The following is a 27,596-nucleotide window of genomic DNA, read 5'->3' as shown; positions in this document are numbered from 1 at the left end:
AATTGAGGTTTGAATGTCCCTGTTGCTTATCCCTGCAGAGATCGCGAAGATAATAAATACTTGATATTCTTTTATCCTAATTCAGACAATCATACCCAAACGTAGAAACTATTAAATTATAAGCTTTAAAATGTAGGTTACAACCTGCACTGGTATTTTCTGATGCTTATCGTCAAGGTGGCAGAATTAAATAGGCCACATGGTCAGTATTGATCTGCTGAAGGAATTCAGACAGTAACTTTTATTGCATGACAGCAGATATGGGTATTCTTGAAAAGCAGAGGGGTATACTCTGTAATTATTCTATTTATATTCCTGTAATGTAGTAAAAGGAATTTTTAACATTTGTGCATGGTTGTATTTCACAAAGTTTTTCTGTTTGTTTGTTTGTTTTTTGTTTTGCTTTTCTTTCTTTTTTTTTTTTTTTTTGGCTGTAGAAGAGATTGAGAAGCCAAGCTGGCAGATACACTTTCCAAAGAGTTTGAAGTTCTTCATATTTCTGTTTGAAAAGCTTTGATAGTGTAGGTACAAGCTATGGAACTATGATACTTAGTCACAGGCATTGCTGCCTATAACCACTGCCTCAAAAACTTTAAGTATCTTACTTAGACTGTTGACAAGCAATGAATAGAGAAGGCTGAGGATTGCATTTGTGGCAGTGCTACTTATCAATTTTCATCGTGTGTGTGTACTTTGTCTTGGAATGCCTTCTGTAAACATTGCTATATCAATGTTCTACTGTTTTTATTTCTATCTCTGAATCTTATTGGTTGTATATGAAAATGAACAATACAATATGACAGATCACAACAGGGAATCTACTAGCTGTAGCATGTGTTTAAGAATGTAAAAAGGGCTGTATTGTGTGCTTAAGTGTCTCTCTTCAATGGTTAAAGAGATATAAAAGCAGTTTAGATCATGCATTAAGTTCTATTATATTTTGCAGGTGAAATGGTGAATGCTGGAGATGCACTGTGTGAAATTGAAACAGACAAAGCGGTGGTTACCATGGAATCAAGCGACGATGGCATATTGGCAAAAATACTGGTAGGGATTCTGCCTGTCTGAGAAGGAAGTTATCATTTCTCTAAATGCATTTGTTTGCATTCCTAGTGAAGGAAAAAACACGTTATTTTTGTTTTGTAGCATCTGTTTAAAGGGACATAGGTTCATAAGCTGCATAACCAGTTTTGTTAGTGTTTTCTTAAGAGTTCTTAAAATCCTGATAGTAACTGGAATGGGGAATAAATAACGTCTCAAAGGCATAACAATGTTAGTACATGAATCAAATATGGTTTCATACAAAGAAGACTGTCCTTTCAAATAGTACTACTATGTTTATGATGTAGCTAATGGGAAATTAAGCATCTAGTAAATCTGAGTTATCAAACTAGCTGAAGTTTGCTCATGTCCTTAAAAAAGGTAGAAGTTTTATGTTGTTTCATGCCAACTATAATTCAACATTATCTTGATTTGAGTTCATTTCAGAAAACTGGGTAATTAAAGGGAAGTTAACATTGTTTTTCACCTTCAAATGTTAATCATTAGATTCAATTAATTCAAGCTTCTCTAACACTTTTGCTTTCCTTGACCACATGCTGCAAGTATCCATAGTTTAAGAAGAAGCAGAGTAAGAATAGAATAGCTCTATCTGCACATATTCTTTGTCTCTCTTAATCTGTCTTCTAATGATCACATCTTGTTCAGTGTAACATGCCATAAAAACTCAAATGAGTAGGTGAAAATTTTAGAAGGGTGATTTCAGAAAAGTGATTATTCTTTCAGCAGAATTCTTAAATTAGCACTGACTTTTTGCCTAAAATAGGTAAATTTGGACTGAAAACGGAGGGTGAATAATTGTTTTAAGAATTGTATTCAATACCCATTACTATTTTCTCATTTGTGACTTAAGTGAGAACTGCCATGGACTGAAAATACTTCATAGAAAACTTCTACTGTAAAGTGAACCAACATAAGGTCCATCTACCTCGTTTGCCACTGTTGTGCACTGACACCAGAGGTTACTCCTCTGTACAACTAAAGCTGTGTCCTCCGACTCTTTCACCCTGTTGTGGTTCACCTGTGCTTTGCTTATTTGTCAGCAAAATTAGGTTTCTTTTAGAACCTTCTTGGATGTGGATACACACAGAGTAATTGAAATATCCCTAAGTGACTTTTTTCATTCTTTTTATATTATAGGCGTCAAGATTCATTGAGATGTATATAAATGGGTTTTCTGGCATTATGAATTTTCAAAACACAGAGGACATAATTTAAAAGGTCCAGGAAGTAAAAAGTTAAGCAATGTAATAACATTTTATTTATTTATTTATTTATTTCAGTCTCTTCCAGTTCTGAGCTGCAGAGGCAGCATAGATTTGTAAAGTATTTTTAAACACATACTGTTAGAAACACAAACTCTGGAGTTATCTGTGCTGGAAACATGTATTGAAAATATAGAATGGTGGTTGCTGGAGTTTTCACCTGTTTAGCTGGAAGAGCATAGTACAATAGACTCAGCATGAGGAGCAGTGACAGCTTTGAATGCTTATGTAATTATTTATAGACAAAGGCTTATAGACGAAGTCTGAATAGGAGAAGTGATACTGAATCAGCAGGCATCCCTGTTGAATTTCTGCGTGTTATCATAGCATCCTTAAGGCACTCTGGTATCAATATTGAAATAAAGTTTTATACACCACAAATCTATACTAATGCTTATTCTATTTGAGTACCATGCATAAAAATTTTATTGAAGTAGAGCTGCTCTCTATTTTGCATGCACACCTTTGTAAAGCAATGAAGACGTACAAAAAAAACAACCAAACAACAAGAAAAAAACAATTAACTGATTAATTGTTATTAACTGCTACATATTAATGTGGAAAGGACATTGAACTTGTGGGACATCTGTTTTGTGTTGTTAATGCTGAATACAAGATTCATAGCAAATGTCTGAGTATTGTGCTGATGAGCAGTTTTTTAAATGCCGTATTCAGTGCTGAATACAATAGTGCTGCAAAATTATTGGAGTGTATAATCTTAGTATTTTCTATTTTTAGCATTATTTTCTTTTGTTTTTCCCAGTTTTTCTGCTTCAGTGACTCAATGAGGTAGGTTATGTTTGCAGTTGCTTCAAACTGCTGTTTCATTTGATTATGAGTGGTGGTAATACTGCCAATATACACACTTAAGCAAATCTGCTTATCAATGGACCTTCCTGTGATAGGATCTTTCAGCCTTAGTCCAGGCAGTTCCTGATTTTTTATTTTTTTTTTATCATTCTGTTACCCCGGGGTACTTTAAACTAATCTCCATCAAAATAAAATGTGATGAAATCTTGATGCATAATTTCTTCTCTCAGGCAAAGCTTTTCAAAATACTAATGAAGAAAAGTGCACCAGGAGATCAGAACAGGAAATATCAATCTAAGTCTTAGGCTTGGTTTTGTTGGTTGGGTCTTTTTTTTCCATATAATACGTACTCTTAAAGTATTATTTACCTAGTGTTTATAGAAGGAAAAGAAGTAGACTGGCAAAGCTGTAAATGTGGAATGTTTTATGAGAATATAGCCAAGATTGGCTTTGCTGTTCCTTCTTAGATCTAGTGTTGGTCTTTCTGGGTAGAGGAGCAGTAAACCTTGTGAAGTGGGATGCATTCTGTTAGTAGAGTGAGTGTATCTGTGTAACAGTGTCCTAGTATTTGCATCTGCTGGTACAGTCTTTACTGTTTCACGGCATTTTATTTTATTACTGTTTAAGTTTCTAGAAAACTTGATTTTATCTTCTAAGAAAAATATGATTCCTTAGCAGATATGTCATTATTTTGTTCCTGTTTTAGTTTAGGCTTTTCAAGTGTTTGATAGTAATTTGCATTTTCTCACAAAGCTATCAGCAGTGCAGATACATACCATGTCCATTTGAGGCAAATGTTTATGGAGTATGGCTTTATGAGAGAGAATGAGTGTGTCTTCTCTTTGTTTGGAAATTGACTATATTTGGGCTGGTACAGTCAAAGTTATACGGAACTACTTTTTTGTCCCAGTGAGCTTTGAAACCTGATGTTGATGCCCTGGAAATGTTAATGCTTGTGAGGACGTGGAGAGTTGTACTTCTGCAACTGTTGCATAGGAGTATCCAATTGTGCAGCCCTTGGTTAGGTTGTTAAGTTAATGTAGTAGCCATTTTATTTGCAAAAGCATTGAAGAGCTATTTTGAGGGCAGTACATGAACAACTTAACTTTAAAAGGAACATCTAGAACTAACTGGACTCATCCAGTCTAATTACATTCTATTTTTTCTGCGTGATTTCTTCTTGGATGTTTTCTGAAGTAGTAAATTACTTACCACATTATTGCTAGCATTTCCTTTTCGGACAGACTTGTTATTTGATACCACTTGTATTAAACTAGGTACATTTTAGTGGTGGATGTTAGCATGAAGCCAATGTTATGTTCTTCAGAAAGAAGAGAAGAGATGCTACCACTGCTGTAGGTTTTGGGGACTTCGGCTTCTGATTTTTAGCTTCTCCATTTACAAGTTGGTTTTTTATGTTGTTTTAGTTGTTGTTGTTTTAATAAGTACTACTACCAGATACATTATAGTCAACTCAAGGTACATTGCTGTATGCATCTGATGAAATTTTCAGGCTCTCTACTGAAAGATCCACATTCATTTCCAGCATCTAATGCTGCTTTATTCTTAGAGATACTCTTTGACTTCTGAATACTAACATTAGATGTATGGGGTTTGGGTGCATTAGTTAATATTTCTCTTTTACCTTATAATAGCAGCTGTAGTTAATTACGGTCATGAGTCTTTGTTATTAATGGTAGGAATAAAACAGGATATATCTTCTTGAAGGAGCGTCATTAATATCCCTGAAATTTTCACAGTTACCCTTTTTAGTCATGAGTCTAGACAATGCAATATTTAATATTCTCATTGCCTTAAATTTAGGTAGAAGAAGGAAGCAAAAATGTACGCTTGGGCTCCATAATTGGTCTGCTCGTAGAAGAAGGACAGGACTGGAAACAGGTTGAAATACCAGCTGATGTTAATGATCAAACTTCTCAGGCACCACCTGCAGCTGCTGTTACCTCAACTCCTGCAGGTCCTTCAGTTTCTGCCCCTCCTAAAGTGGAACATCAACCTGGAAAACTGCCGTGAGTTTTTATGTCCATTATGAAATTGAACTTTTATTTATTTAGATTAGTAGAGCTGAACCATGAAGAATCTTTAGTCCTTTCTTACCCGATATTCAGCTGATATTTTAAGAGTGTATGTCAATGTATGTGACATAATAAAACTTGCTTGCCTGGGATATTTCTCTGCTTGTGAGCCCAAAACTTAAATTCAACCAGCATAGTTCTATTAGAACACCTCTTATGCATGGGTTTTTATTCTGGTATGTAATTGCTTTACGATGGATTCTAAACTTAGGTGAGAAACATTTGTTCACATATGATGTGCACTAATGTTTATGCATCAGGTGGTCAATTTACATTTAGCTTGCTTTTGGTTTCCTTTCCTTTCTTTTCTTTTTTTTTCCGGGGGGGGGAGGGGTGGGTGATAAGACAACAACAACAAAAAAAGACCCATTCCAAACATTAAGTTCTTGTACTTTTTGGTATTGGAAAAGAATTGTTTTCATTTTCATAACAAAGGAATATGAAAAACTCAAGACCATGAGCTTATGTGCTCTTTGTGAGAAATGACAGAGATGAGCAACTCTTTTGGCTGAGTTCCTGAAGCTCATTGCTTATGTTGTTATAAACTGCTCTTGAAGAATTTGTTTGGTTCTTCAATTATCTTCATTTTCCAGTATATTGTTTAACTGCTGAAGGAGGAAAATTTGGAGATTTTTCTAGTCCTTATTTTGGTTCTTCTAAGTCACTGTTATGTTTTCAAATTCAACCTTATGCTAAAGCTTGCTGAAGGGGCACACATTATGATTTATTAGGATCACAGCCTTTGCCTAGAACTGTGTTTTCTTCCCCAGCTATTGCTTCTGAAATATAGCATGTGTCTTAGAGTTTCTCTTGATATATGGTAAGTAAGTAAACCTTACTATTTAAATAGTTTATTTTTTCTCCCCACTTCTTTAGGTTGCGCTTAAGTCCTGCAGCTCGCAACATTGTGGAGACACATGGCCTAGATCCAAGCAGTGTTACACCTTCTGGGCCTCGAGGAATCTTCACTAAAGAGTATGTAGCTTCCCAGTTAAATCTGAAAGAACTGTCAAGCAGATAGGGAGAGTAGATGAGGACACGTTTTAAAAAGCCTTTAAAGTTCCAACATAATTTTTTTTGGCTTTGTATCCTATTATGGCTGTATGAATCTGCTGTCCCATGTCCTGCAACTCAGCCTTAAGAGTGGCTGTCAACTACTGGGCAGCAGTGTTTGCAGCTACTGTTATGAATGTAAAGAACTTTGCTACTCGGAATTGCAGTCAGAGCCAAAACAAATCAACTCTGGAGTGTTTTCATCGGTTCCTTTTCTTTGACAAATTGAAGTGTTTTGCTTCCTTCATTGAAGTTCAACCACGAAGCCTGCCAGAATTTAGTTTGATTTCTCTTTCCTTAAACTAAGGAAAGCAGTGAAAAGTAATGGTATGGAATCCAGAGTTCTATATTTTTTTTCCCCTTTATTATTATTATTTTTTATTTAGTGCCTGTCTTTTGTTTAAGGAATGTTCATTGCAGTTGAGCTTTTAGTAGTTTAATCTTCTTTTGAGTATTCTGAGCTCATGATTGACATTCACCCCTTAGAGTCAGAAGTCTTATAAAAACCCACTGTGGTAGATCCAGAATTCTTAACCTTGAAATAGTATATTTTCTTTGCATTAGCATGTGAAGTATTAGAGATAAGAGCTTTCAGCAGAAGTACTTTTTCTTATTATTATGTGGAAATTGTTGCTTTCAACAGATCCTCCCTTCACTTTCACAGACCTTGAAAGCTGCTGTAATACCATTTCCAGACAAAGACTACTAGGTTAGTGTAACTCTGAAGTTAATTCAGAGAAGCAGATAGTGAAAGCTTCCCTGCTTCTTCAAAACTTCTTCCCATGCCTTTGGCTGAGTTGGATTAAAATATGAATGGATTGAATATTCTGTATAACAGCAACAAAGTTATTTTCTTTGTTATGGTGTTCTTTGGTGCATTAGTAGTCTCTGGCAGGTGGAAACCCTCCAGGAGTTTGAACCACCTAATTAACATCCCCTAGTTGTCATGGAGATGTGGCCAAGCTATTTCAGTAGCTATGAAAACTGCTTACTGAAAGATTTTGTTTTTACATTGCTCTTCTGTAAGAAACAACAATGACAACAGAAGATTTGACTGTGAAAATATTTTTAAAATGCTGATTTTTACTATTTTTTTATTTTCCTATTTTGTAACTGTTACTTTGAAATGGTGCTAATCTTTCAGGTGCCTGCAGGCTTTGATACTACACTTGGAAATAAAATACATGCAGGTTATTGTAGAGAGCTGCTGCAGATATTCAAGGAAATACTTCTTCTAACTTGAGATACCTGTTAAAATACATGCTATACTTTATAGTTAAGTGACTCATAGTCTTTTTCCCAGGCAGGCTGGTGATTGATTTTTTTTTTTTTTTTTTTGAGGGAGTGTTGCATGTTCACTTTTTACTTCCAAACATTGGGTTTCCTTATTGAACAGAGCTAATCAGATTACCAGAAACAAAGACAGTGAGTTTCATAGGCAAGCAAAATTTATTTTTATCCACTTTTTATCTTTAGATTCAATGCACTGTAAAATCTACTTTTAGCAGCAGTAGATTATTTCACACAGTAGCTTTCCCTGTGATAATTTAGTAGACTGCATTTTTTTTTGTAACAATATATTGTGTTCTTTTCAGAAATACACTTACAAACTGATGTGTTAACAGAAATTAACTTGTGCTAAAGGTTACACTGTGCTTTTTGGTCATCAGCTCAGACACTGTAACTCTCCTAAACTATCTAAATGTTATGTTAAAATTGATGGTTGTCTCAGGCTGCTTCTATCTTGTCTCATCCTATTTACTGGTTACGTAGAGATTTGTAAATACAACCAATACAAGGTGGGCAAGTTAGTTACCAGCAAAAACTGTGTTCTCTGAGGCTGTGTTCCTCCAATTGGTACCTTCCTATCTGCTCTCACTAGCACTAGCAGCCAGCAAAATCAATAAAGCATTTTGACTTGGTTACAATGGGTAGGACCATCTGTTTTTTATTCCATACACATAATAAATGGAAGTAATTTTAACTCATCTCCTTCACTTTAAATGTATAAACAATTATTGAAGATGTATTCTGTGTAATGTGGGTATGCTATAATGAAATTCTGTCCCTTTACAAAAATCTAATACCATAAAAACTGTCAACTCTTACTTGAGTAGATTCTTGCTTAAGCAGTATAATGGAATTAGGGAATATTTTAGTTTGGTAGCTATGGCTGAAGTTTAGAAGCCATTCCAGGGTTGTCAGTGGGCTGGTTTTTAGATTTTTATTTTTTACATTTTCTCTGCCAGTTTGTAATAAACCTTTGTGTAATTAAACATTTGTGAACGTGCTTTGGTGATGATAGCCTCATGAAGTGATGGAGGATCACATAGGGTATAATGATACACATTGTGTTATCAGATCTGGAGCATTAAGAGGCGATGCAGCTTTTTTGCCAAGTCACTAGTACAGACAGATTTTACTGGCATCACTTATTTCACTTGCAATTGACAGTAGTGGTGCGGTTGACATGTGAACTTGCACTTTATCTCTGTACCTGTTTATACACATTTATGTCAGAAAGTACAGATGAATGATTAATAAATGTATTACTTTCTTTATAGTGAGCACTATTTATAAGGTGGCATTAGAAACCTATTACAAGTAATTAATTTATAATTAGTTGAAGCAATTACCAAAATAACAAATGAAACCACTTTGTTTGTTTTTTTCTTGAGACTTTATAGCATGAGCAAGCATATTTTGATGCCTTATTTACAAGAAGTTTTAGTGCAATTCACAAACTGCCTTGTATGCTGACTGATATTGATCACGAATTTTATGCTTCTCTGACACAAATGGCTTCTGTTACTGCATATTCAAGGCCCTTTTATTAACAGGAGTGCTGAACCTTTGATTTGACAACATAAGTGCAAATGCATAAAGGAAGGTTGCTAATCAATTAGAGTTAGAGATGGGGTAGTAATGCTTTTGGTATTTTTGAAATTGCTTCTTCTTTCTCAATATTTTCTTGTGTTTAATCACCAGGGATGCTCTTAAACTTCTGCAAGGGAAGCAGAAGGGTAAGCCCAGTGAAATGAAACCTATGGTTTCTCCAGCTACTCCTCAGCCTACTGCAGTGCCTTCTGTTTTGCCAGCAGCAGCTGTGACTTCTTATCCAAGGCCAGCAGTTCCACCAGTTTCCACGCCAGGACAACCTGCTGCACCGGTAATGTTTCTTTTAAGTCCTTAATGTTGTAAGAAGTAAATATTACCACTGCTGCTTAGGTGGTGATGTGAAATTCCCAGAACTGGAGAAAGAAATCTTTCTTTCTGTCTTCACTGATATTTCAGTCAATTAAAAAAAAAAAATAATTACTTCTATGAAGGTGAGAAAATGTTTGCTTTGAAATATTACTGAATTTATTTGGAAGAGTAAGAAGGAAGATTTGCTGTGAAAACTATCTGAAATGACTACTCTGGGAACTGAAAAAGCAGTAGTTTTTTTTAGGAAATACTCTATGATTTAAATATTCCAAGCAATATGTAAGATCTGGCAGGTGAAGATGAGTGTTTATATACCCTAGCTGAGAATTCAAACCTGAATATTTGGACATGTTCTTAGCAGACTTTTTCAAAGAAAGGAGTAGGATTAATTCTCTTTTGTGTACCCTAATTCAGTGGAATAGACTAGAGCACTCACTGATCTTAACCATTTTACTTTGAGTATGGAATGTACATCTGGTCTCTAGGTGCTCAAAGTGCATCCAGGCTGGACTTTTGGTGCAGCAGAGGGGAAATGTGTATTTGCTTTCTTAATATTTAGTGTGTAGTGCATGATTTCTTTCAGGGCACATTCACAGAAATACCAGCTAGCAACGTCCGAAGAGTTATTGCGAAGAGATTAACAGAGTCTAAAACTACCATACCTCATGCATATGCTGCTGCTGACTGTGACATTGATGCTATTTTGAAATTAAGAAGTGAATTGGCCAAAGGTTAGTGATTAAACTGATCTACTATAGCGTATGGTATTAATGTGTACTTTGTCCTGTTCATATCATCTGGTGTCCAGTAAGTGTCGATTTTTCTATGGACAGAACATGATACACTCAAATAATCTTTCTTGGTGTTAGTTCTTAGCCCGTACCAGCCAACATATTGTAAACTCCCCTTGAAGGCAGACTATCGGTATTAATGTAAGACATAGTAAATGTCTTTCATTGAAACTTGCATATGTGCTTAAAACTATGCTAAGCTGATAGGTGTATAGAAACCTCTCACACAGAAAACTGTCCATTTGTGAGATCCTAAATTAAACTGATGTGTTCACATTTCCTAGTTGATGAAGATATAGGAATTGCTTCCCTTTCACTGGAGTTTAGCATGACTAGTCTTGAATGCAGGAGTAGCCAGAGCATTTTTCTATTTGGTCTTTGTTTATTAGTTTTTTAAATATCTTACTCAGAAGTTAATGTCAAAGAAAATATGTGGTGTGGATATTATATCAGCCTTAGGTACATTAGTATCAGATGCAGGCCATAAAAAATGAGATACAAAACTGTCTTGGGAATGCTTAATTTTTTTTTAATATCTTTCCTACTTCTGTGGATTCTTAATGGATATTTTTTGAGTGTATAGGAGTGGGAAAGAGCTTTAAGTCTCAGCATAAAACTGGATTGCAGGAACTGTCCTGGTAAACTTTTTTTTCTGATGCAAAGGTGGTTTCTACTACTCAGTGAGATACAACATGAAAACTGAATGCAACATAAAATCGTAGAACCTTTAGAGTTGGAAGGGACCTTTAAAGGTCATCTAGTCCAACTCCCATGTAATGTGCAGGGACATACACAGCTAGATCAGGTTGCCCAGGGCCTGCTTCCTGCTGTATCCTTCTGTGATTTTTGTGGCAAAATATATAGCAATTGTGGTAAAAATATATAGCAATCACCCATACTATGAACTTTGAAGTAAAATATTGTCATGTGATCTTCCTTGAATGGTAATCCTGTATGACTGAGATATAGATTTGTCTGATATGCAGATGCATCAATGCAAATTCCATGCTGTTATTCTAGGTTTCTCCTTACATTTAAGTTGCTAATTGTGGCACGTATTGCAATTTAATTATGTGGCACTTGGTTAATTCCTTGAAATTAATGATCACTTAAGAGAAATTCACTTAACAGTTGTCTATAAATGACTTTAACTTCACAGAAACATTCTTAAAAGTTTGTGTATTAAATACCAAAAAACATTCTCAAAAATAAGTAGTTTTGCTTCTTGTTGTTTTTTTTTCCAGCTGATAGCTGTCACGATGGCAGCTGAGAAATGTACCTTGTTTAGTATGAGTGATGTATTTAATATTGTGTAAATATCATTTATCATCATGTTCATTTCAGAGCAAAAATGGAATATTCTTCATTGTATCTGTAGGCTTTACTTATGTTGCCAGTCATGACTGTAATGAGTACTTCAGTACTAAAACCTTCACAATAAATAATCATCACATATATAGCAATTGTGTTTATACCTCTGAATTTTAGGGGAAGAAGGCAAATGTAGTAAATTATATGCAGTGTTTCTTATGCTTACATACAATCCTGTCCCATGGAGGTTATTTTACATGCTTCTAGCTAAATCTACCTTTCTTCTATGTAGTATCGTTTTTTTACTTAATTAACTTGCTTGCTTGCATATTATTTTGCAGCTTGCTTTAAAATATATTGTTAACTCAATTGAAGGATTCACAGATGCTTTTACCTTCATAATTTTTACAATATAAGGCCCCAAGGGTAACTGGAGTATGACATACCTTTAAATCATGGCTGAATAAAAGCTGATCTTTGCAATTATTCCAGTTCATGCATGAAAGTACGTGAAGATTAGTAGTCTGCATTCTTGTTTTTGTAGATTTGGATGCTACAGTGCTTTTCTAAGTGGAAAGTAAATATGAGAGGCATAAACCACGTATGGACTACTTATAGGAATGTGTAGTAATACTCAAGTTTGCAGCTGATCTGACTTAGTATCAAAAACTAGGAGGAATGTCTCTGCTAAGGAGACTTTTCATTCCTGATATTCCTTTGGTTCTGAGAGAAGGAAGAGCGTTCTTACTTCTATGATAATAAAGATACTGTCTGGCACTGTTTCTAAGAAGCAAATCTACTGATTTACTGGAATCTTGTCATCACTCAAGTCTGATAAACACATCTTAAAAGCAGTGTTTTTCTTTTTGCAGATGACATTAAAGTATCTGTAAATGATTTTATTATCAAGGCAGCAGCAGTCACTCTGAAGGTAAGTGAACAATTAACTTGAATACATCTTACAGTAAACTGCAAAAGAGACAAGTATTTTGTGAGACTATGGAGATAGGAATGTGATCGTAGCAATGCTTCTAACATTTTATCATTTAGTGCCACATTTAGTACTGTGGACTGTTAAAGTGAGTTTTTTTAGTAAAGATCCTCATAGTATAGTTATGAGCAGTAGATGTTTTGTCAGCAGGCTGAGGCAATTGACATGATAGCTGATTATTTGCATCTAATTTTTTCTTAAAGTTTTAAACAAATATTTATTGAAGTCTTATGCCTGTGTTGTGTATTAGCTCAGACGTATTTCAATGACGTACATGGTCACCTGTGCTTAGAATTAAATGTTCTTCAGGGAATCAGTCTTTGCTTGTTTCTGGAAGTTATTTGTTCCTTTTGTGAGAACAGTTGAACCTTTACACTGACATGTCCTGAAGTTAAGATCCTATGTTTCAATATTACCTATTCTTTATTATTATGCTGAGCTTTAGTAGCTTCACAGTCCCAAAAAGAAAACCAGCAATTTTCCACATGGAGGTTCCTTTCGATTTACTTTTCTTTCTCTTTATTTATTTATTAAACAGAAGAGCCTTACCTGGAAATGTATCTGAAGGAGTAAATCAAAGATTAAAAGAAATAATAAATTCAACTTGATAATAGACTTAACCTCACCTGTGCATGAAGAGTAGCATATGTTTGTTACTAAAAATCTTCATATGGAATCTGTTTTGATTCATGTAAAATGATAAAGCTGTATTGCTTTTATAAATGCACTGATTAGATAATTAGCTTCTTTTGTAATGCATCTGGATACTTTCTTGCTTGAAGTTGAAATAAAGTAATAATAGTACATTGTTTTTCCCAAAAAAACTGTCTTGATTATTAAAAATGTAAATTGTAATATTTACACAACACTTGTCAACCAGTTTTAAGGTTGATTTATTTACTTGATAATTCACTTGATCTTAGTTTGTAATCTTCTAAGTCCAGCATTTACTTAGGTTGTGACAGAAAGTTTTCATCCTCTTTCAATAAAATATGATGCTTAGCCTGAAATAGATTGCTTGTAACTGCTTAATGCTATGTGTGTTGTCCATTCAGTCACTTAGTATTACACTTACAGTTGAAGAAGTAACATCCATAATACTACAGTGATGAGAGTTACCTCTCTTGATCTGTTAGCAAAGAAAACGTTGAATAAATGCACAGACTAGATGTAGTTTAGATTTTATTTTGTTTTGAGCTTTGCACTGGATTTTTTCTTCCTATTTTTCCATTGAAGAAATTGTGACATGACAGTGTTAATTAGCGTCTCAATGAATGGAACTCAGCTGGGGGTTCCTCCCTTGCTTTTTCTCCTGAAATATGATGTCAGTTTTCAGTTGTCTATTTTCATCAAGGTCACTTAATACAGATCTTTGTGAAAGCAGTAATTGCACGGTATCTCTGACAAGTTACTTGAGACTTCACCTATGTGTCTTGTTCTGTTGTTTGTTTGCTTTTTGTTTTTTTCCAATGAGTTGACTTGTCTTTATATGGTAAACTCAAAAATTTCATTAAATGTATCAGTAAACATTATTTGAATCTTCATTATGAGTCTAGACAGACACTGCACATTAGGAGAATTTCATCCCAGTAACACTGAGTTACTTCTGTCGGACTTGAGATAAGGCTGGGAAGTATACACGAGTACAAAGCAATCTCTGTTTTTTGTGCTTTTCAAGTCAATATCCTGTGATTTATTTAGGGGGAGGAATAACACTGCTTTGTAGTTTTTGTGTGCTGAATGTCTATAAGGTGGTATCAGTGACTTTTGAAGGAATCTGGAGGTTTTTGTTCATTTCTTAGTTTTCCAGTAGTACCAAAAAAAAAAAAAACCAGATCCCCTGAAACTGTGTATTTTCAGTTCCTGTAGTATACATACATACTTCTTGACAAAGTAAGTTTCAATCAAACCAATAATGTATGTTGTATTACCTGCTTTTCTGGCTTGTGGCAGTCCTGAGGACAGATGTGACTTGTTCTTTTGCCTTCTTTTACAGACAACAATCCGATGCACTAATTAATTTGGTGCACGCATGTATCTGTCTAGCTATGTATCTCAAGGAATTTTCCTTTTTTCTGGATATTTGATTGCACCGCTGTTCTTTTACTAGCCGTCCTTTTTTCCCTTTTTTTTTTTTTTTTCCTAGCAAATGCCAGATGTGAATGCAGCATGGGATGGAGAAGGCTGCAGGCAGCTGCAGTCCATTGACATTTCTATTGCTGTGGCAACAGACCGAGGTCTCATTACACCGATCATAAAAGATGTTTCTGCCAAAGGAATACAGGAAATTGCTGCCTCTGCAAAGGTAGAACTTGAGTGTTTAGTAAGCTGAGGAATATAATAGCTGTGTAGTTCCTTGTAGTGGAAAAAGAAATGTGACCCAGATACACGTCAATTTCAAGAAAAGCAGTTTTGAGATGGATCTAATGCTGTTTCTTAGATTTATGTTTATTTTTACTGAACCATAACTTAACCATCGTGTTATTTAATTGCATTTGGGCTAGAACATTTGAATAATAAACCTGTATAGACTTTGCATTTCATTGCTATTGATGTATTTCAGTAATCCTTGTGAGGTTAATTTCTATATTTTCAATTCTTGAATTTGAGGTTTTTGGTCCTTAGCCCAGGAATTTGTAGCTGCTTCTGTTACACTCTGTGTGTCATCCACAACTTTTCAATATACAGCTGAGAATGTCATCCCAAAGATAACATTAAACTCCTTATAATAATGAGCAGTATGTTGCATAGGTTAAGTGCCTTTTAGTGACTTGAACTCTTGGCAGTTGTTGCCAACAGCAGAAGAAATATTTTGTGACAGGCAGGCTAAAATTGTTTACAGTTTGATAGTGATAAGATGTGGGGGAATGGTTTTAAACCTGAGAGATTTAGGTTAGGTGTTTAGAAGAAATGTTTTACTCAAAGGGTGGAGATGTGCTAGCACAGGCTTCTCAGATGGAGGAAGACTGCTAAAAAATGATTGAAATGCTTTTGGAAAACTCATGGGAAGCAGAGAGGGATTTCTTTGAGATACGTTGCAGGGAAGAAGGGGTATGAGAGTTTGTAGAAATACCCTCTTGGGATGGTGATATTTGTAGGAAACACCTGTGATTCCTGAATAGCACATCTGTGGAGGAGTGGGTTCCTAGAAGTCACTTCAAAAAAATCTCTAGAACCGTGTGTAAATATTCATGGAATCCACTTGGAAATTCTAATTAGTTTTATTATTTTGAACCAGAAGGAAAATGCAAACAGAAATTTCTGGTGTTATATGGTATTTTTTCCTACAATTATGTTGAGGGCAATACTGTGTTTGTCTCATCAGTGTGTCACTAGATTGTTTTCTTTTTATACAAAAACCACTACAGAGAAAAGTCAGTTGGTTTTGTTTTGAAGGCCGTACCAAGGTTTGTCAAATGAGAGGACAGCTTATATTGAATTCCCAATATAATTAAGAAAATGAAGTTTTGTGTCCTGGTCTTGTCTGGCTGATTGTTGCAATTACAAGAAGTGTCACTAAATTGCTCACCAAAATCAGGTGACTTTTTTTTTTTGTAGTTGAACAATACTTATGTCTTAATGAAGTAGAAAGAATGGGAGCTTGTTATGACATTTGAATTTCTTACTATTCTCTCTCTTTTTCTTGTTGTGTTTTTCTTAGGCTCTAGCAAAGAAAGCAAGAGATGGAAAGCTACTACCTGAAGAGTACCAGGGAGGAACTTTCAGGTAATGCTCCCTGGCAGTGTTTAATATGAGCAGCATGGGTTTAGAACTGCTTTATTCTTGGAGATTCTACTAAGTGTCAACGCCTTTTAAAATATTGATCTATTCAGGATGCAACTCCATGGCATGATTATGATGGATGATTATGAGCATAGTCCAAGTACCATGTATCGGGGAAAATTATTCTTTTAGTACAGGTCTAAGTTAAATTCGTTAGAGCCTGCTGAGGAACTCAGGTTTTTCATACAGTTCTGACTTATGTTTTTGCATTTTTTTTTTTCATAATTACATAAGAATGTTAGTTTGTTTTACTTTGATTCCATACTGTTGTGAGGAAAACATTTTTATCATAGAATCCTAGAATGTCCTGGGTTGAAATGGACCACAACGATCATTTAGTTTCAACCCCCTTGCTATGTGCAGGGTCACTAACCACCAGACCAGGCTGCCCAGAGCCACATCCAGCCTGGCCTTGAATGCCTGCAGGGATGGGGCATCCACAGCCTCCTTGGGCAACCTGTTCCAGTGCGTCACCACCCTCTGTGTGAGAAACTTCCTCCTAATATCTCACCTAAATCTCCCCTGTCTCAGTTTAAAAGCATTCCTCTCTGTCCTATAACTATCCACCCTTGTAAACAGCTGTTCCCCCTCCTGTTTATGTGCTCCTTTTAGAAACAAATATTTAAATTGGTTTGTTGAAGAGGTAGCACAGCATTCAGTGATGCCTTGTTTGTCTTGAATGCATTCTTTAGAAAAATCTCTCCTAAGGTGTAAAAATAAAATAAAAAAGCATAAACGTAGTGACACAGTTGCACAATAAATTCTGAACTGACCTTTCAGGCTTTCAATTTCCAAAAATTAATATGCTATATTTTATGATAATCAGGATTGTCACAACGTTTTTGTTACACAGATTTCAGCGTAGCTCACTTTTACCATTTTTCAGATGCTGTCTGAATGCTCCTCATTGATGTTCTCCTGTAAATGATTGTTAGTGATGAGAATAATACTAGAAATTACTCTGTTCTGCAGAAATATCATTCTATTAATATGTAGTCAAGTGCCTAAGGTGCAGCTGCCTAGAATAAGTATCTGTGTCGTGCTGGAGGGGAATGGATGTGAAAATCTGCGAGTTCTTAAGTAGAAAAACTGTTTAGAAGTGCTGCATCAGAGATGTGAATAATGTCTTCAATAGAAATTGCCTATGGGAGAGTAGATGCTTTAGTTGTAATTAAAAAACCTCAAATCCCTGAGAGTCTGAATGTGCCCAACTGAAATCCAGTTCAGAATTTCTTAATGAGTTTATGAGTTTGGACATCATAAAAAAATAAGCTGATAGTAATCACTGAATGTAGACTTTCTTCTTCTAGGAGTTATGTTATTTCTGACATTAATGGTAACTTTTTGTTTTCATTTAGTATCTCCAACCTAGGTATGTTTGGCATCAACGGTTTCAGTGCAGTCATAAACCCTCCACAGTCCTGCATCCTAGCTGTGGGTCGAGGAAGATCAGAGCTCAAGATTGTGGTAGATGAAGAAGGGAATGAGAAACTTCAGCAGCATCAGCTCATGACAGTGACTCTCTCAAGTGATGGTCGTGTAGTAGATAATGATCTGGCCTCAAAGTTTCTGGAAACCTTCAAAGCCAATATTGAGAATCCAATACGTCTCGCCTTGTGTTGAACTCAGTGAAGGCTGCTTCCTGATTTGACAGCACAGAATTCTGTTACAGAAAAACAACCCCAAGTAATAATAGAGAGAGTAAATAGTGTGAGGTAGACAGTTAAAGAATTTAACTTATTAAATTAACATGGAAAATATAAATTTTCATGCTTTTAGTCATTTCCAATGACCAGGTTTTATACTGTAAAGCTGGAGACCTTGAGGTTAGCATGTAATATTTCTTTAAACATTTAGTACTAATAGCACATAATGTGTGCTTAGAAATTAAATTTCCTCTGGGAAAAAAAAAAAAAAAAGCTTTAAAAAAAAAACCAACTGTGTAAAATTTAAAAGGGAATTTGAGATACTTTAAGGGCTAAATGTCTAGCTTTTACAGTGAGGTAAGCAAGAACTGTCATTAAACAATATGCTGCTATGAGTCCTGATCAATACTGAGGTTGTGGAGTAGCGAACTTTACATTGCTGCAGTGTTTTTTTCAGTTTGCAAAAGACTTTTAGCACATTTTGCTGTACAGATTAGATTGAAGTAAGGTTTGTGAACTTTTAACAAAGATTTCAGTGAATTCTGACATAAAAGCAGAGAAGTTACAAACAAATTAAAGGTTTTGCTTAGTTACATTTGCATCACAGGTTTAACTGTTCTTTATCTTCTTTACTCTAAGCTACACTGGGCAAAGCGAGATGAGTGTAAAGATGAGTAGGGAAGAGAAATGACAGGAAGTTCTGAGAAAGACTAAATTAGATCTTAGATAGAAATGTAATTTCACAAAATATGAAGTAACTTGATAGAATCTGCAGCTGAATTCATATAATTGGATTTCATTAATACACATTTAAACAGTAACTGAATCTGTCTTTGTTCAGTATTTTATGATTGCTGCTTTATTTCATACCATGCAGAGGGAGGAGACGGGACTGAACTTGTCTGTAAGGGGTGATATCTCACTGGTTATAGATTTCATTGCCTTTAGTTTGATGTCACCAACATCTGAGGAAAACAGAATTTTGTGCAGCATTTAATTGTTAATAGGTTTTCTTAGGCTTAATTAAAAAAAAAAAAAAAGGAATCTTCAGTATCACAAAATATGAAAAATACTGTTTTCAGGTGTTCAGTGATATACTGTTGTTAACTTGAAACCCAAGGCAATTGTGTCAGCACTACTGTGATGGAATAAATGGCTTTAATCAGAGGCTGCAGTATAAAAGGTCAATTTTTGCACACTGAAAATTTGCTGATTAATTCTGTTTTTCCAGTGCATTAATGATGTAGGTATGAAATATGCCATTGTTAGTCATATATTGAATGGAAACTCAGCTGGAGAAGTATTTTTCAGCAGGATGAACCTTAAGTGAGCAGAGACAGTTTTCTTCCTATAAATAAATATGAACCACTTGTTGTGTGTGTTTGTAATGAAGTAACTGCATTTACAGAACCTGATGATATAAATTCAGTTGAATTCTGAGTCTGTATTATTCTGGTTGTTTTTGTTAAGTTTTGGTTATTTTACATTTTTGTAGGACTTGTTTATCGAGCTCCTGCCCTAATTAAAAAGATAATTGCAAGACAAAAACTTCAGTTAATGCTGACTTCAGCGTTTTCACTAAATGTTTACTAATTTGTCTTGTTATGATGCCATAAGTTTCCTAAATTGTTAATCTAACAGTAGGGAGGAAAGAAATTTCTGATTACCAGGTTTAGTCTACTGTGTAATAATGGACATATGCATTGGTCTTTCCAGGAGTTTTTCACTGATCAATTCTGTTCATGACTGTGTTTTCAATAGTGCTGGGCTGTGAACCCCAGCACTTCTATAATCTACTTCCTGCCTGGCCATTGCTAAGGGCTGCATGACTGATGTGTATATAGAACTTAAATTTTGTGTGTTTGTATTCATGTAGTGTAGGTCAGTTTTTTGTTTGGAGCCACTGGAAGGCGCTGTTGTGTGTATATATATCGTTTATTGTGCCTTTTCATTCATGTGAGTGCTAACACTTTCCCTGTTTGACACAAATAGGCGAAGACAACGCAGCTTCTTTTCCAGGTTAAGTAAACCTGAAACAGCTTTTGAATCGGGTGGATCTGTCAGTAAGACTAATACAAGTTTTAAGTCTGTTTTCTTTACGTATGCCTGCTAGCCAGCCTTGTCATTTGACAGAAGAAGGATGTTTGTGATTCGTCAGCCATCAGTCTGTGAAGGACCTCTCTGGAATTTAGTCATGTTACAGTAACAGTCAGATCACAAATAAATGCCTCTACATAGGTTATTGTACCATTCAGCAACATCTACAGCTTTAGTGAAAGTGAGATGATACAAGTTCGTGATGATACAGACCAAAATAATCAGTGACTCTCTTTATGGAGAATTCAAGTATTTGGTAATGAGGGCAATGGTTGAAATGGCCCAGAAAATGAACCATGTAAAATGCTCATGCTTACATATGAAGCCAGTTTGCCTTAGAGTTAAAATTTCACAGATAGAAGTACAAACTTTCATGTTTGAGTCTTTAGAATAAATCTACCAACATCTCTTTTAGGTACCTGAGCAAGAAATACCATGGAAACTTCTATTTTCTTGAGTTGAAACACTAAAAATTAAAATTTCAGGTCTGTGTTACTGTTGGCTGGGAAATGCCTGCCTTCAGGAAATGCTTGGTGAAAATTGCTTTCTTCATATAATTTTCCTTTGAAAGAGGCACAGCTAGGAAAACTGAAGGATAGCTATTTTGGACATTGTGATTGTTGGCAAGCCATAAACTGTATGTGTTACACTTCAATCCTGATTCTACTGTCAGAATCTTTGGCTTTTATTTCTTTTTCTTCCATATATTCCTTTTGCAATAAAATTTCTGGAATTAATCTTCCTAGTGTAATCCCTTAAAAATTATCACTCCTGCAAAGTGAATGCACCATTCTACTTCCTCCTAATCTTTTGGCCCACATGTTTGTTTCCATCAATACAAAATACAATAGGTGCTTTTTTTTCATCTAGAGATTATCCCTACTGTATACAATGGAATTTTAAAGTTGAACAGGGAACCATAAACATGACAAAGTCTAAATGAAGGCTTTTATGTACTGTTTTGTATAGCAAGCTGCATTTTGATTGTATTACAGTAGATGTGATTGTTGAGTGAGTGTGGGAAACTAATGCGAAATCACTGGACTAAAGTGTCATGCTTGGTATGATTTCTTGTGTCATAAAATGAAGAAGAAAACAAAGAAAAAAAAAAGTTGCCTTTAGGATTAATTGTCTTATGGTGGTTTGAAGCCAATGTATTTTTTTATTTGTCTCATATCACTGTGTTTTATTTCCTCTGAATCTTTTTTTCTGGATTGTATCAGATCATAACAAATGCTTTTTACTCTCTAATGTCCATTCAGAACGTTGTGCATTATTGTAATTTCTTTGAAAGCAGTCTGAACAAGGTACAGGAAATAATGGTTGCTCAATGACAAGTGCCAGCGGGATTGAGTTGGTGATTTTTCATTCAGATATGCATGTTGCAACCCCTATTCAGTACCACTCAGATGATCTTGGCTGTTTCAGTTATTGGTTAATCAGGGTAAGAGAATAATCTGTTTGTATGCTATACTAAAAATGGGCAATACCACAACTAGCCCCTGGGTATCTTAATTTCACACGTGTTATTTGCCATAACAGAGAAGAATTTTGGGTGAACAACCCAGTATCTTTCACAATAACTCTGCTTCAAGGATGTGAAAATCCATAGTGTAGAGCAAGACATGCCATAGCAAAAGGCTCTGAAGTGTTTCACTGTAACCTTGAAGCAAAAAAAAAAATAAAAAAATCCATGTTACAAGGAGTCTTCCTACCAAGCAGATGATTTTCCGTAAACAATCAAGTTGCAGGACAAGACAAGATCTATAGGTTACAGAACCTAGCAGCATAATCCATGATTTCATTTTACTTTTTTATAACCTCACTGTTTTTATCTTTGTTTCTAACTAGCTCTACATTGTTGATGATGAATTTTTTCCCCTTTCCTAAAATGTAGAAGTATTGTCTTAAGAATTCACAGTGAAGCACGTCATTGACTTGCTTATCAAGGAATGCTGTGTCTACGTGTTCAAAACCCTCTTTGATCTGTTTCCAGACCGCATGGTCCATACATCTGCTTAAGCTAGAAAAGAATGCAGGAGTTGGATTGTCATGACAGACAGTCTTCTGTTATTCAGCCAAGTCACCCCTTCCTGTAAGTGGCAAAGCTGTATGTTGTGGTAGTGCTAGATAAAGAGCAAGCATTCTTTGAAACAGGTACTAGTGGTGGTGGTCTCATCTGCAGGCTAATGCAATGTACGCAATGTTCCTTTGTCTCACATGCTTGGGTGGTGTTCTTTGTAAATTGCATGCAGGGTTGTAAACTGGCTTTGAATGTTAGTGCAAATCAGGTGCTATTTTTTTTAGAGGGAAACTTCTGGGAGCCAGACTATGTGGGGAATTTGAATGGAACTGCCATAACTGTATAAGAATAATTCATAGTATAGTATAGGAAGAGACTGTGTCATACAAATAGGCCACGTGAAAGTACACTTCAGTTATTTGTTCAAATTGAAGTTATTTTGATGATTATTTTTATTCTTACAAGATCACTTACTACATCATTGTGCCAGTTATTCAAGTAATGCGAGTAACTTCTGTTTCCTCCATAGGTAATATTTCAATATATGTTCTGTACCACATCCATGTTGTAGAAGGGCTTCTGCAAAGTTTCCCATTCGTGGATGGTTTCCCTTCCCTTAACTGTCTGGCTCATGCTGTTTAGGGGATGGTGCTTTTTTCTGAGGCTTTGAAATGAAACCTCCCTTCACTACTACTTATGTAGTAGTACAGCAAAACTAACATTTAATTAGCTATCTGTGTGTTTTTGTTGAGTTTCCCAAATAGGAAAGAGATTCATCCAATACTATGGATTAGGATCTGTTACTGTCGATTAGTAGCTATTAGTTCACTTAATTATGAAGATTGCTAATAAGCCATCAAGCACTATCTATTCAAGCACTATTCTATTCATTCATATCATCAAGCACTATTCTATTCAAGAAGTATCCTGGCACTTGAAATTTTGTCTACTCCAATATGGATTTGTAGCCTTGCTGTTTGTTGTTTGGTTTTGTTTCTATGTCTTACATTTAAAGTATTGAATACCATGTGAGCAAAAGGACACAATATAAGTAATTGCAGAAAAATTTTCCATTGTTTGTTGTGTTTTCTTGTTGTTATGATGATGTTTTTTTATTATCTTTGAAGTTTCCAAATATTAGCCAAATTATAGTTGATGTTTTGATAAAACCCGCTTTAGTAACTTGATCATTCTACCCCTTCACATACTGGGTAGATTTTAGAAACTTCTTTATTTCTTTAATACTACCATGTCTCCTACTGCCTTTTTTTTTTAATTGTGTTAACATGAAAAGTGAAATGCAGTGTTTAACAGCACAGTGTGTGAAGTACGCTTCATAAGACTTTGTATTTTGTAAATTATCAGGAATGTGTGCAAGTTAATGCAAAAGATTTATTCCCATGAAGTTGTATTGGTCAGTTTGTACATACAGCTGCTCACTGAATCATTCCGCAAAAACGGAATCTGATGTACTTCTGGCAGGTGTGCTTGGTGTGACTGTTACCGTCAAGGAAAAACTGAAATACAAGAGAGGCCAGCAGAGGGCAGACACAGCAGTATGTTTTTCTAACTGGCTCTCTCAAGGTCTCTGAATATGATCAGTGAATGTAGACATTATGCTTGAATTTAAGCAATGGCTTGATGGCTCAGTTTTTGAAGTATTTTGAAAAGCACCTGACATGAATAAAGAAGGAATAGTAAATAGTATCTTTCCTTGGTCTGATGGAAATAAGAGGCTGTGCCTACTGTATGGTGTTGCCTGCTGATGATTAGTAGAAATGTACTAACTGGTAAATGTTCCAGGAGACAAAAACTTCAGAGAAGGCCTATTGGTTGGTTACACTGTGATACAAAACCTTTACTAGAGATTTGAATGGCAGCTTCTGGTGATTACTTAGCAGAATCTGCTTAAGTCCTATCACAGGGTTCAAGCAAACAGTGATGGCTTTTCAGTTTACGCTCTTTCTTTTTACGTCAGATTTGGTTTGACTTGAAGGCTTAGTGGGGGATAATTATTCAAATACAATAACTATATTGTTCTTCGCTCTCACCATAGTAATTGTTCTGGCAAGCTAGCCATTTATGTCATTACTAGAAATTATTAGCTGGAAAATGACAAACTTCTCTGTTTGTTCATTACCGGTGCAAAAGGAAGATGAATCATGCTATGTCAATAATTACTGTTGTTCATCACCTAAAAGATTAGAGACCAAGATTCTCTTACATACTTTAAAAAGTTCCTTTTGTGTGGCCTAGAACTAGATAGGAAGAAACTGATCATTTTTACTTTAACTATTGTGTGGAAAGTATTCTGAATTGTTAATGCTCTAGATATCACCTTTAGTTTCATGATTTTTGCATTGTCTGTGTAACATTCATGTGCTTTTCAATTCACTTTGAAGAGGTGCAAGCAAATGAACCTCTCAATCTAGTTATAAACTAATTCCCATTTCAGCTGCTTATCTAGAGAAAATGTGTGAACACGTTTAATTCTGCAGCTTTGGTACATTTAGAATTTCTTCCCTGCCCAGTAAATTATAAGCTTAAATACCTGTGAAGACTGTGTGGATACTCATAGTTGCTGTGTAACATCACAGCTGCCATTAGCAGCATAATTTGGTTCTCTGTGTCAGCAGAAAGTATCACTCAGTTTCCTGTTCTTTATGGAAAATACAAACTAATGGATCTCCTGGCTAATCAAGAAACTTGCATCCTCTCCTGAAACTCTTTTTAGTCTTCTGAAATGTAATGCTTATTGCTCAAATTTTAGCTTTCAGCCGTATGATGATTGTAGTAATTTGCTTATTTTGGTGTCACAAAAGAATTGATCTCACTTAAAGGATTTGATCAGCTGTTGTAACAGATTGCATTTTCCTGTTGATGAATACAGAGGTTACAGCATGGCTTTTTCAGGCGGATTAGGAGTCCTTCCTCAGTCCATTCCTATTTTGAGCCTTATCTGTTTACATAGTCTTCAAAGCAGGTGATGTCTTAATTAAACTTATGAGAAGTGCTAATGATTCGGAGGGACTCCCAACCTGGAACAGAAGTCATATTTTGGAATGTGCCAGATTATCCTAAGCAGTGCTCAAAGACACGTCCTTGGCTGCTTTCCTTGTGTATTTTTATGCTGACACAGCTGCAGAGGAATCTAATAGAGGGTCTGGATGCTCTTATTGAAATAAGCAAATACTCATAAAGGAAAATAAATGTGATCATCTCCTTTTCGTAAGATTTTTGTTAGTAGCCACAAGGTAGCTGGTTTCATTGACCGAAAGCTAATGAACAGGCTTGTAGTTTGACCACCACTGTACTACTGTTGTGTTAACAGTTCTGTTATGAAAAGAGAGAGCTTTTCCCAACCACCTGTTACTGTGACAACTGCATTTATCAGTACTTGGTGACACACTTGGCTGTATTAAAAGGAAGAATGATGCATGTGAAGGTCAGTACTGTTTACCTGGAAGTCATCAATTTCAGTTTTAACAGGCTCTGCTTTGAATTTACAAAAGTAGATTGACCTCTCAGGAGCGTCTTAAGTTGTATTTATATGACTTAAGTATCAGGTGAGTTCTAGAGCCTAGAGAGAGAGAGGTGTTTTTGCCAAAGAATTCATTTTCAGAATTCATCTTCAGAAAATTCTTAGGGAAATACATCTCCAACATTTTTATTTCGTAACACATTTATGAATTTGACTTTTGCTTCCTTTTAAAGCATTTAAAGTGTGTATGCGTTGTGTGTACTGAGATGGATTAGCAGAGAGGACCAGCCACTGTACTGTTTAGCAAGTGTTTGAAAGACTTTTGGATTCAGGCTGTGGGATGAACTGGGAGACAGGCTCATGAATTCTCCTGCCAAGTCTCCAACGTTTCTACTGTACACATTTTGAGATACTGCATGCATTACAATATATGCGTGTCAATGTATGTATATTGGTACATTGGGCAGGCCTGTGAGAAACCTGCCCTGATTATGTTTAAGAAAATAATTGCAACGTGACATACATTGCTCAAACAAAAATGATGAGCAAGTTGATAGTGGGAATCAGGCACTCTTGGCAGACAGATATCCTAAAGAATCTATGAAGCAATATGCATGTGTGAGAAGGTGACTTTCCCTTATACATATCTTCTCACAGTGTTTTGGACTGACGTAAACCTGGCAGGGAGGAAACAGGAGAGCCTTTTATTCTTGTGTGAAAGTAGTGTCTAATGCTCTTGGAGATGGATTTTGTTAGAACTGTACACCAAAAGACAGCTAACTAAGCAGAAATTGTAGTTTTTACAGAGTACTTTATTAAGTATGTTGATGAGTCTATGAACCCAGAAAGGATAGTCTAGAATTTTCATGAGATTGGGACTGATTAGGGCATAGTCTTAGCCATTATTTTCTCTGCATGGTGATTGTCTGCTTGTGGATGTTCTAAATATGATTATAAACTTCTAATTTCAGAATTGATGACAGACATCAGTACTTCATGTAATACCAGCTTTAAAAAATTCCTGAATTGCCAGAACAATGGATAATACTTAATCCAGTGATATAAATTTTGCTTGTCTAATGACAGAAAGCAAGAGAGATTAGGGCAGGTGAACACAAGTACTCTAGATACTTGTATACCTAGACAATACTTTTCTTAATTTGTTTTTGTTCATTTCTCAGGTTAACTAAACATTCTCTTCCTTGTTAAGTGACAAGCAGAAAAAGTCTTAATGAGAGGAAATTACCCTACCAACCACGAGTTCTAACTATCAACTTTGGAGTATTTTTTTCTGACTGGAGTTTTTAAGGTTTCTTCTGAAGTTCTTGTGATACTAGAAGGAAATGTTTGCACACGTTTAGTGATTATTCTTTCTGTTAGATCAACTTTTGTATATGAACAGCAGATTAAGCAATTGTAGATTGCAATTGTAAATAGTGTTTCCTTCCATAAGGTGTGCAAATGCCCGATGTTTTATAGGCAGATTCCTCATCTCACCCATGGTAAAAAATGTGAAGAAGACTTTTTCTAGGCTTTCAACAAGGTGAGAACATCTAATTTTCTTTAACCAAAGACATTTTTAAGTAGGTGAATGTTTTCACTCAACTGTGGATTTATAACTGCAGTTAAAAATGCTTTTTCTAGAATTGCTATGAAGATTTTAAAGATATTAATTTGCATTAAATTAAAATAGAACTTGAAGATATGTAAATATTCTTTCTTTGAAGATTCTTTTCCTGCTTATGTGTGAATGGGATCCAGTGTCATAAAATGAAAATGCTGCTAGAACTGTCCACAAAAGTGCCATAAAACTGAAAAGATTATAATAGTGAGTCCAGTGTAATCTTAAAAAAGCTGCCCTCTGCTTCCAGTGATACTGAAATGTTAATGAGGGAAGCACATGGTGCTTTGTGTTCATGCATTTCTCTTCTCCTGGCACTGTCTCACCTTTTTCAAGCTGTAGTATTATGAGAAGATGAAGAA

The 27,596-nt window shown here is 35.4% G+C and overlaps 1 protein-coding gene across 3 annotated transcripts in view; it reads left to right on the top strand.

The window, feature by feature from the left end:
• Positions 1-20,846, top strand: part of PDHX (pyruvate dehydrogenase complex component X) — a 43,126-nt gene extending 22,280 nt beyond the window's left edge. For all 3 annotated transcript variants that reach the window (XM_085548194.1, XM_015863585.3, XM_015863584.3), the window contains 9 exons: positions 947-1,047; positions 4,959-5,164; positions 6,107-6,205; positions 9,272-9,452; positions 10,074-10,221; positions 12,465-12,523; positions 14,730-14,888; positions 16,245-16,309; positions 17,725-20,846. In XM_085548194.1, the coding sequence (XP_085404320.1) occupies positions 947-1,047; positions 4,959-5,164; positions 6,107-6,205; positions 9,272-9,452; positions 10,074-10,221; positions 12,465-12,523; positions 14,730-14,888; positions 16,245-16,309; positions 17,725-17,989 (1,283 nt within the window). In that variant the 3' untranslated portion in view covers positions 17,990-20,846. The remainder of the gene's footprint in view (positions 1-946; positions 1,048-4,958; positions 5,165-6,106; positions 6,206-9,271; positions 9,453-10,073; positions 10,222-12,464; positions 12,524-14,729; positions 14,889-16,244; positions 16,310-17,724) is intronic.
• The last annotated feature ends 6,750 nt before the right edge of the window (positions 20,847-27,596 follow it).

Source organism: Coturnix japonica, chromosome 5 (genome assembly GCF_054131305.1).
Source record: "Coturnix japonica strain WE chromosome 5, WE-NBRP24, whole genome shotgun sequence".
NCBI lineage: Eukaryota > Metazoa > Chordata > Aves > Galliformes > Phasianidae > Coturnix > Coturnix japonica.
The sequence above is the reverse complement of the archived record's forward strand: the minus strand, read 5'-3'. Positions and strand labels throughout refer to the sequence as shown.